An 11,755-nucleotide genomic window follows, 5' to 3' on the forward strand; every position below is an offset into this window, starting at 1 on the left:
GACGTCGCCGTCTCGACGCCGCGACGCCGCTTGTATAAGCGCTCTTACGAAATTGATAGTAATGTTTGTCTCCTCCAGGAAAAGTCACCTTCGAAACTCGAACTTCGCCTCTTGTTTTTCCAACGTTTCTCGAAGTATCTCGAAGCTTCGTTGAAGTCGACGAACGGAGGGGAGGGGAGATGGTAGAATGGAGGAAGACTTTTCTATCGTTGAAGTTGTTGTCCGTGCCAATAGATCTTTGAAATCAGGGAGAAATTCTTCGTATTGGATTTCTTGAAATATCGGATGGAAATGATGGAAAAGAATTAGAATTCGAAAAATTAATTCAGAAAAATAAATTATTCGTAGAATAAATGGGTAATTAAATATTATTATGATGATATTATTGTTAAAGAAATACCTGTCCAAGGATATTATCCAGATTTAGGAAAAGGATGTTTTCTTTTTTTTTTTAATTTTGTTTAACTGAAAATTGTAAAACAGAAGTTATTAAATAATTAATATTAATATATTTATGTTTGATTAATTATTTTATAGTAAGTATAGGAATAGTTTGACAAGAAATTAAGAATTGAATAACAGAGAATATGAAGGAACGAAACATTTTAAACGATATGATATCGCTGCTTAAATTTTCTGGGGCAAGCGCCTCTCATCCTATCAACAGACCTCGCGACGCCACTAGAAAATTGTATCTCGCATGGATGGGAGGATATTTCGCCAGGTTTTATGTTCTTTTTCCTTCTCTCTACGATCGATCGATTTGTTCTTGAATGCTCCATAAAAAGGAACAAGGTTTGGCTTAAAAAAAAATATTATGCTAATTATATTATATCATATTTAATCTTAAATAAATAGAAATTACAATTATTATTCCCGTTAGAAATCTCATATTATTTATATAATATTATTCTTTAATAATGTTTTCATTTTTAATTTTATTACAAACCATAGAATTCAATCTCGGCACTATTATTATATTATAAAACATTTATATAATATACGTTCGTATCATAAATATTCATTCAATTCATATCGTGATAATTAATAAAATGATAATTGAATGAGCAATTTTTTTTTCTTTGTACAATTATACAAATGTGTATAAAATTCTGACTATTGCAGTGGAGAACAATAACAAGGATACAGTCAGTCCTGATGCCCCTCCGCAGTCCTCGATCTCATATTCCAAAGGATGCTCGGTGAAACAGCCCTCTAGACGCCTTCTCTTAAGATCATTTAGTGGAATTTTATGACAAGGCGCGCTTTCTGTGCCATTCGTATACTCGAGAGGCGAAATGTTCACCGGTGTCACTTCTAACCTCTTGTAACAGGTCGGGTACATGCTATCAACCACCACCAATAACAAATTTGTGTGCGGTACCTGAAAATCATTTATTTTCCATTTAATATTTTTTAAACAATTTTTTTCTGATATTTTAAAATACTACGCGAATACAATGCAAATTTAGATAAAATTAATCTAAGATATTGAAATATATATTGAGATTAAAATGAAAGAAGCACTGACCCTACGAGCATAGAACGGTCTTGAACAGTAATCCGAATGATTTGTGATTCCTTGGCTAGCAATAGTGGTGTTCATCATATAAAGTATCCTTTTCTGGTCGCAAGGATAATGATAGAGGTAAGGCCGAGGCGGGGGCGGCGGGTCCGGAGCATCTTCGTCGAAATGAACTTTGGCATAGCTGATTGGCAAGTTCACGAACTGGGTCGTGAACCACGTCAAACGCAGCAGAAACCAGAGCAACAATTTCCAGATGTATATCAGCGGGTTCGTCAAAGTGTTAGCCGCATCCTCGATGCGCTACGGATTTTATTCTCATGATGGAATCGTATTTCGTGCGGACAGAGTTCCGTTTGCGAAACGGCAAAGGAGTTATCGGCAGGCGATAGAACTTTTTCTTCGGTGGAAGTTCGCGCGAATTAGAAATATGTCAGCAGAGAGAGCGAAACAGGTTCCTCTAACTTTCGAGAACTTTTCGATTTTTTTGTTTCACTCTTTGTTTCTCGAGCATTTTTTGCAACTTTACTTTTTACACTCCAATGCTTTTCGAGATACATATATAAAGCTTTTAACAAGGTTTTTCTCAGTGAAAAGTATAAGAGAGCGAAGGAAAGTAATAAAGCAGAGATGTTGCCACAGAATCCGTTGCCCTTAGATGGGAAAAGCGGAATCAAAAGATATATTTACATGGATTGAATAGCAAGTTGAAAGGCTAATTTGTGTAAAGCGCGATTCCTTTGATGATGATGATGATGATCACGGAAAAAATTATTTGCTATACGATTTTGAATTAGTTTAATTGAATAATTCTCTTACAATCTCAAGTACTTACCACTTCCTCGCACCATGCTTGATAATCATAAATTTCAATAGGATTATAGAGACCTTGGCCAACCATGGAGCTCATCACTGCACCTTCTTGTGTTCCCATAAACTGACCGGTGTTGTTGTGCGCCTCTGATATCACCACGAAGCCATTCTGATCGAGCAAATAACAATCTATCCATATATGGGCACAGTTCATCAAGGTCGAATTGTTTGACTTGGAGGTTAGCTCGATAAATTTATCATGAAGATTTGTCATTGGCATTTGAAAGCCGATTACTGCAGCTGCCGCTTTTTTGCCGCCGTCCTTTGGGAATAATCCAATTGAAACTGTCACTATGGCATCTGGCCCTGCCTCCCAAGGAACTGAAATTATTCAAAATTTTCAATTACTACTAAGAATAAAAGTTATATATAACAAAAAAATAAGTAAATAATTTAATTAAATGATATCCTTTTCAAGCACCTGACAAAGATATGCTGTTAGGGTCCAATGTATTTTGAAAAATAGCAGCTTTATACCAAGGTTCATTCACAGCTTTTCTATGAAGATCACCGAAAACGATGCCATCGTTATCCTCGGGTAATTTGTTTGTATCTAAATAATGCCATCTAGTTAAACCACTTTGAGTAGCGACAAATCTCAAGAAAACTCCATAAATTTGCGTTAAATTTCGCGTTCGAGCATCATCCAATACGAAATCGTTATTGAAACTAGCGTTCGTTGCTTTTGCATCAAAAACTAACAGTTGCATCAATTCTTTATTACAATAATAATCATCGTGTGACAATGTCTGTCTACCACAATTAGGAACATAATTAGTTTCGTTTACGTCTATCTGATAAGCTTCGTATTGCTCCGACCATTTCCAACCAGGTTTATTTAATAAGTTCAAAAAGTGTCTCAGTTCTTCCTCAGGGTTGTCGAATTCGTGCCCCTCTAAATAATGATAGCGACAATACACCCAACTGGGATGCACTCGCCAATTGTTACCCACGAAGAATTCAGATATATTCACGTTCATGTTCTGGTTTCTCCGTATTTCGTCTCCAACCTTGAAGAGTGTACATCGTAAGCTATGTTTAATTTAAAATGTTAAAGCATACTTTTTTTTTTTTTTTTTTTTTACTGTTAAATTTAAAGCCATTTGAACACATTTGATCTTTGACTTTAAAGCTACCGAAAGGAATTTCGAACGTGTTCGATCGTTTCTATTAAGAAACACTTGCAGACAGTGTTTACCATCTAAGCTTGCTCTAAATCTCAAAGTTTATACGTTCTACAATCTCGAGAACGCGAGTCGAGCTTGTGGCATCGGGATCACTGGAACTAGCCGAGAAACTCCGGGCTTCCGTAAACTTCTAGCAATGCGTGTGTATACGTGAAAGGATTACCTTGATCCAAGTTTTGCCATAGTTCGATGATGACATAGCGACCGCAAGGCCAAAAGGCGTTCCAGGAAGAGGTGCGTAATAATAATCGCGTTTTTCGAGAATCACCCGACGATTATTGTCGTAATGCAATTTCACGGGTACACTTTTCAAACTGCCGCTTTTGTGATCCACCAAAGCGCTTCGAAGCTCCAGTACTTCTGGTCCAGGATTTCTGCACCCAATTTTAATAAAAAGTTCTTCTTAAAACGTCTGTGATCTATCGCATATGCGAAAGCGATATTTATATTCTTTCACGAATCGTTATACCTTTGAAGAATTATCAATGGCAAAATTCGTGAAGAATATCATTATCATATCATTTATGCGAAAAAATAAGAGAAATTCTATTTAGATTTTCTGTGTAGTACCTAGGACCTCGACCATCATCCAAGATCTCCACCTCTGTTAGATCGATGCTGTTGTAATTGAGCTTCAATTTGCCTTTGAAAACAGGTCTCAAATCTGGATGCAGAATCACGTATCCGTTGTTGGACACGATGAAAGCGTATCCATTCACGCCTAACTTGTATGGCAATGTAAGCTTTCGGATGTCGTCAATTGGTACATCCGTGCCAGCCACACCTAATAAATTCGCCATTCTTGTCCGATTGTTGCGATTCCCTTTACGGTCGAACACTGGTGTACCGACAGATGTAAGGAGCCTGTACTCCTGCCAAGCTGTCGTGTTTAATAGGGATGCATCCTGTCGAACATCCTCGTCCTTGTCAAGCTGTTAAATATTAGAAATTAATTATTTAACAAGTGCGAATTTATAACGATTATGATCTCAAAATTAATTTTTTTTCATCTCGATATTATATCCTACTTGTTTTATGTTATTTTACGATTCAAAGTTGAGTGTTAAAAATTATATTTTTATAACGAAAGTATGATGATACTTGATATTTTATTATAAAATTTAAAGAATCAATTTTAAATAAACGTAGTGCAGTCTTGTTTGCTTTTGCCTAATTTTTTATATTTATAAATCTTATTACTGATCTACATTCATTTTTGCATGCAAAAAAGACTATAACTATAATAAAATTATAATTATATGCAAAATGATAGGTCAATAAAAATCACTTCTTTCAATAATCTAAAAACTTTCAAAAAAAAAAAAAAAAATAACAAAAAAAACAGTTAAATATGAATAAAATTAAGTGGCTATTGATAAATTATTTGCAGGATTCGCCTAAACTTAGATATCTAACGGCACTATTTGTTTAAGTATATGGCAGGGGAAAGAGCGCATCGAGCACGATAAGGCAGCTTTAAAGCTACAGGCGTGATTGTTGCTAGAACCTGTTGTATGTAGAAATCGTCCTCATTTATTTGCACGCCCAATCGTTTTCCTTTCAGATGTTTTTGAAGTCGTTTTTGTTGTTCCTCGTGTTGCATCACCAGCCACAGCCAAGTGGCGAGTGCTGGATTCTAATGGAAGGCGAATCAGAACTTTTACAGAATTGAGGATAGTTTGTACAAAATGAAAAACTCAAATAGAGAACAGTGCCACAGATACTTTTGAAAGTATATAAGTGTATTTTTCACAATTAAAATTATCAAATGTTTTTTCTCAATCACCTAAAATTTTCTATGTATTTTTTAATAATCGTAAAATTTTAATGATAAATTAAATATAAATGAAATGATTATATGCGTGTAATCATTATCTCAATTATAGAGATTTTAAACTCAAATAAAATTATTCTAATTTTAAACAGTTATCTTACCGTGATATCTGCATAAGCATGTGTCCAAACAATAGGATGCACTACTTCTTGAAGGACCATAGGCCGTGCGACTACAGGTATATATTTTAACACCTGTTCTCGAACCTCTTCTAATGTATGAACGTGTGTGTAGTAACCGCGATTTAAACAGGCCATCCATTGAATTTCACGAACTTTGGTAACTTCTTTTCCCAAGAGATATGTGAATACTCGTACAGGTATGTGAGTATCATTTTCGCGCCAATTCCATGTCTTAAATACCTAAACAAAATTCATAGAACTTAAAAGATTTTCTTTATTTCATTTAAATAAAAAAAAAAATAAAATTTATTTTAATATTTAGTAAAAAAAAAATATATAATAATCGCGAAAATAAAATTTAACGTTATGAACTATATTTATTATTATTGATTCGTTTTGTAAGTGAAAGAAGAGAAAGAGCGATAAAGAAATACAACTAAAAGAGAGTTAATATGCATCAATATGGAGTAAGAAAGAGAAGCGAATGTAGAAGATTAAATAAAATACTAAAAAGAAAGAGAGAGAGAAGAGATAATGGAAAGAAAAAGACTGAGAACGATGAAAGCAATGAAAAAGAAAGAAAAATAGAAAAGCAGAAAGACAGAGATAGTTATGATCCTCATTGGTTCGAATGAGATTTCATAACACTGAAGAGTTATTTGCAGAGAATAGAACTGAAAATGCGACCTCGATAAAAATTACGCTTAAATCTTAATTCTAATGTTAACAATATAATTTTTTTATTTGATCAAATGTATTCGTATGTATTTCAAAATAGATTAAAAAATATATGTTAAAAATTAAATGGTACGATATAATAAATAATTAGATTTTTTTCAAAACTATGAATAATAATATTTATATGAATGTATAGAAAAATAATTGTATTATAGGTATTCTATAAGAAATTTTTTTAATATATCATTATATTACTAATTATCTTTTTAAATACAATTATTTTTTGCAATAAAATTAAAAAGGATAATTAGAATTTGTTGAATAATATAAAAACATATGTTACAAAAAACTATTGATTTACTTCTGTTAAATTTCCAGGAACACCATCCGTGACGAGCATTATTAATTGATTACATGATGTATCGGCACCACATCCTCGTGTTTCTCTATAAGTGTTTAGAAGGCTGAAAGCTTTGGTGAACGCTTCTGTTAGATTAGCGAGTCCTTCCGTTTTAACATCAATTAGAGCTTTCTTGAAAGTGTCCACGTTTTCCGGAGTGGCTTGAATTAACATATCCTTGAAACATGGCACCACATCGTAAGTCTCGTTTGCATAGCTTAATACAGTCACAAAATCATTATTTGAAAGTGTATCCAATATTACGCTTACTGTTGTTCTTGCTGAAAAAAATATTTATAAAAAGAAAAGATAAATATTTTGAACATTGAATATAAGAATAAAGATGATAAAATTAGAAACAGCAACTAATTAATTAAGGAATACTTTTTGATTCAATTATTCTGATTATAATAAAAGATTGCGCGATACAATTTAGATAATATACTATTTTTCTTAAATACGCAATAATCTCACAATTATAATTTTTCCATACATAAATTATATGTATAAAAAACGATTATATATACAAATTATATATATATATATATATAACGATTATATGTATTTTTATAGTTTCGCAATAGATAAATTGTATAGATAAATTTTAAATTCTGGGAATTTTTATATATAAATTTAAATATAAATTTTTAATTATGTATAATTAATCATGTATGTATAATATGCATGTATAATATGTATATATAATATTTTATAATTATATGTGTATATTTTATAATTAGAAAATATTTTTATTCAAATTACTTTCTTATATAATAACTATACTATAATAATATAATACTATAATAAATTAACGATTTAAATGATAAAAATTAATAATTTTATTTACCAATAGTTTTTCCCATGCCTGTCATACTACCACTAGTATCCATCAAGATTACCATATCTTTGCTACAAGTTGCTGCTTCAATGAACCAACTGCGTACCCTGCAATCATAAATGTCAGCCTCTTCCTTTTCGTCTTCTTCTTCTTCGTCTTCATTTTTATTTTTATCTTTGTCTTCGTTTTTTTCTTCATCTTCCGCTTTATCCGCGCTAATCTCCAGTGTAGGATTCGTTTTCCACTCCATGGCAGGGTACTGTCTCAACATTCCTGTGACAGAACCAAAATATTGCCAAGACAAAGCTGGATCTGACTCGTAGTTTTGTCGGAAGATATTGTCGAGAATCTCAGTTTTCTTAATGTCGTTGACCACAGGTGGTGACATATCGTACACATTTGTAGGTATATGCACCGATGAAAAGCTTGTATTTACTGGTATATTGTAGAAATGCGAATCAGATGTTAGCTTCATTTCTCTGTAAATATTTTTAATAATTACATTTTTATGTTTTTTTAATAAAAAACGAATTACTTTTGTCGATAGATAAATGAGAGATCATTTCATTTGAATGTATTTTTGAATATATAGATAAAAGCTTCTTTATTTAAATCTAATTTGATTTCCACATTTCAAATGATAAATGCAAATTCGTGGCTTGGCCATTCACCTACAAATCAATATAGATATTTCAAGCTTCTTAATCTAATTTTCTGCATTATCATTAATTAGAATACATAAATTACTATATAGAATAATTACATAATTATTTTTTATCTCATGATTAATTGATCTCATGAGATGATTCACGTTTAATTATATAAACTTAGATATTTAAGATAGATTTATAAATTGTTCTCTCAATACGTTTCGAATGAGTAATAATTTGAAAAATAATTGTTTATACATAATATTATAATATCTATATTGTATAGTATTAGTTAATTTTACAATTAAATTAATTTTTAGCAATTAAACGCTATTTCTTATGAACCTGTACGCGTCGATGTTCTTCTTCATATTTTTTGGAATTCTCGGTCGTGTTCGATTTGTGTTCAACACTTGACTATACTTTCCAGAGACATAGGTGAAATTTCCCTCTTCATCGTTTTCCCAATTTTCAGCGTATTCCTCAGCTGCCATCCGGATACAAGTCACCGCATCCATCTTCCTCCGGAGCATCCTGCCAACGTTTTCACTGATTATATTCACCAGCTTCTCCCCAGATTTATTTTCCACTCGTGTGTTCATGGCTTTGTATTTCTGCAATTCATTCGGGGTTACAGTTACATCTTGTCTTCTTTGTAACCTGAATTCTTCTGCTTTTTCCTTCTCATCCCATTTTACTATTAATTTCTTGCACTAAAATCATTATTTGTATGTCTGTTCCTGTTTTGTTATATTATTTTTTTGAACAAGATGTTATGAATCCAATTTAGTTCGTTTTTCTATACCGAAACAAAATGTTCGGGGGAAAAAGAGGAAGAAACTTTAAAGTAAAAATAATAATGTTTCTATAACGTTAATTGCAATGTCATATGTAATAAATAGTATAAGTACAGATTTATTTTTGTGATTGCATGGATTTTCATATAAATAATTACAATTAAATATTAAAAAACAAACATTAAATAACATTCTATAAAAATAAAAAATTGAGCTAAAATCTATAAATCTAAGTTATTATTATACATAATCGATATGATTTTTAAATAAATATCGTTAAAATGTATGAATGTCAACTGTAATTCTTCAAGTTTCCACCTCGCTTTTTAGCAGCTGTGTTTTTACATTGTTTCTATTATAAGAACAAAATCTATTGTTAAACAATGTAAATCAAATTTTTTTCTATTTTAATGAATTTCACAGCCATATTCCTGCATATGCATATGCATATCTACGATGCTCTATTTCGGATGTTAATGAACGTAATAGTTGTACTTATTACATACATCAACTTACTTTCATGAATAACCAATTACTATCTGGTAGCAATATAAGATCATTATGGATTTTCTTTCCTATTTATATATTTTTGACAATCTCTTTCACATTATAGAATTAATTTTTAATTTATTATGGAATTACGTATAAAAAATAATTTTTGAATAAATATTTAATATTAAAAATTAATAATTTTTTAAATTTCTTATTTTAAAACAAATTTTTGTGTCTCAAAAATACTATATTCTATATAAATATATACTTAAAAATTTTTATTTAAAATATATTTTTATATTTTGTGTTGTTTAAAAAATATATGACAAAGCAGTTGGTTAAACGCATCACAGGCGGCATCTGAAAATTGTGCATGAAAGCTCTGCTACACTTTCTGTGTGCAGATTACATTCAACTTCATTTAATTTCATTTAATTTCTAAAGGTCATCTGAGTTAAGGTGAATTGATAACAAGCTGTTTCATTAATAAATTACCATTCAATGATGATTAATGAAAATAAGGAAGTTATCCGAGCAATTTTGATAATTTATCATAGGTCGATACGTCACATTCCATCTTTACTGTTTTAGAATATCTTCAATTTCTTTTGTTTATCTAATTTTTTTTTATTTACTTATTTATCTTTTGTACTCACTTTTCCTCGGTATTTTTTTTTTCTTTATCTTTTTCTGGTGCTTATTATCTATGTTAAATGACAATAATAATATATGGAGGCGTAAGAAAAATTATACGAATCAGCCGATATTAATGGCAGGCATAAGAAAGGAAGGACACGCGATCGCGTGAACTTATGTACATTTAGCTATAAATGATAATTGAACTTACACTTAATAGTTCTTCAGGTCGTGCCACCTTTTCTGCTAATTCCCATAACTCAGCACCCAAAATTTCTGCCCATCGCGTGACTCTAAAATGATAAAATGTATTTCTTAATTTCTATTCTAATATTTTTTAAAAATATTTTCAAATTTATATCGATACATATTTATATCGATACATATTTAATCGAAACAATTGAAATCAATAATAATTGATTAGAAATGAATATCATTACAAAATCGATTTGTATTGAAACACTATCAATTTCAATATAATATACACAATAATGTAATATACACAACGTGCAAATATGACAAAAAATCATACATAAAGTTAATGATTCTTTACTTTTATAGCTATATATTTTTTTATTTATATTTTTATTTAAAATAAAAATTACTTCCAATATAAAAAGACTGTTAAATATTAATAATCAAAATATAAATATTACTCACATGTACGAATCTTTAGCCAAGCAGTCGGTGCATAGCAGAAGACAAATTGCAAGAATAATCAAACGGTTATCGAATATCCGTTCCATTCTTTTGAAGATCAAGATTCACATTACACCCCAGTTTAACCGCAAAAAAGCTATCGTAAACCCCAACACATCATTTCATTCCGTTTTCTGAACTTGGTAGATCTGAATCGGTGACCGCACGTTTGTGTCGCGAAACCTTTTTGAAGCTCAAGAAAGCGGCAAGATGTCTCGATTATTTTTGGTACACGAAGGGCGCACCGTCTCGTAAACCGACGAACCACGAAACTCGATCTTTCATTGTGTTGTTTCCTTCGCGTAGTGTCCGTGTATTTATAAAATAGAAGCTCTCGGTTTGGATCATGGCTGTACCTCTAAATACTTATTTGCGCATGTATCGATTTGCTATGAGAGATCTTTTTTATCGACCATTGCTGTTCGACTTATTTCTGCTCAATTACGATAATCGATATTTGTATCGATCGATATATTTTATTTATATTTTATTTTTGATATTATTCTTTTTTATTCATAAATGAAAAGCTTTAATCAATTGTTCAATTCATACAAGATGTTCATGAAAATATGAAAATTTAGGATGGATTTTAAACATTAAAATGATTGAAAAATATTAATGTTTTAAACACATATGTTTGATAAAAGTTAATAAATTATAAATATTTTAAATTTGTATTAGATAAAGTGAAACAGTGGAAGAGTGAGAACACTCAGTTGGATGCATGGCAGTATCGTATTGCAATGTCGCTTGTGTAGGGGCCCCTCAATAAAAGTAATAAAAGTAAATACACTTATATTTTTTTATACACAAATGATTACTTCTAAATTTCATTTATAAATATCGTATAATATAATTATGCAATATTTTTATATTATTTAAAAAAAAATCATTTTTAACTATACAAATTGAAATTTATATAATTTATTATTTAGAAATTTATCTCAAATAAATTATAGTAAATTCTATAATAATATTCACGCTGTATAATCACAATATTTCACAATATTTCATTTTAAATCAC

The 11,755-nt window shown here is 30.6% G+C and overlaps 1 protein-coding gene across 2 annotated transcripts; it reads right to left on the reverse strand.

Moving 5' to 3' along the window:
• Positions 1-913: 913 nt before the first annotated feature.
• On the reverse strand, positions 914-11,158 carry LOC102672336 (voltage-dependent calcium channel subunit alpha-2/delta-3). Of its 2 annotated transcripts, XM_006613649.2 has the most exons (13): positions 10,693-11,158; positions 10,244-10,325; positions 8,453-8,721; positions 7,467-7,936; positions 6,581-6,900; positions 5,521-5,781; positions 5,093-5,221; positions 4,156-4,517; positions 3,749-3,959; positions 2,820-3,408; positions 2,361-2,719; positions 1,532-1,828; positions 914-1,384 (listed from the first exon to the last, which is right to left on the reverse strand). In XM_006613649.2, exons 1-13 carry the CDS (start codon positions 10,776-10,778, stop codon positions 1,091-1,093), a joined length of 3,729 nt encoding a protein of 1,242 aa, XP_006613712.1. In that variant the 5' UTR covers positions 10,779-11,158; the 3' UTR covers positions 914-1,090. The 2 variants fall into 2 exon arrangements, with proteins under 2 accessions (XP_006613712.1, XP_006613713.1); XM_006613650.2 differs by lacking the exon at positions 5,093-5,221 and having other exon boundaries at positions 10,693-11,154.
• Between the last annotated feature and the right edge of the window lie 597 nt (positions 11,159-11,755).

The sequence above is a fragment of the Apis dorsata genome, unplaced genomic scaffold (assembly GCF_000469605.1).
Source record: "Apis dorsata unplaced genomic scaffold, Apis dorsata 1.3 scaffold_161, whole genome shotgun sequence".
NCBI lineage: Eukaryota > Metazoa > Arthropoda > Insecta > Hymenoptera > Apidae > Apis > Apis dorsata.

Bases quoted from the DNA above. Each gene is read 5' to 3' on its own strand.
- LOC102672336 (XM_006613649.2), bottom strand. From the start codon at position 10,778: ATGGAACGGATATTCGATAACCGTTTGATTATTCTTGCAATTTGTCTT. The intron at 8,722-10,243 runs GTAAGTTCAATT...AATGAATTGCAG, and splicing joins GACCTGAAGAACTATTAAGT to AAATACAAAGCCATGAACAC. The intron at 6,901-7,466 runs GTAAATAAAATT...TATTTTTTTCAG, and splicing joins AGGCATGGGAAAAACTATTG to CAAGAACAACAGTAAGCGTA.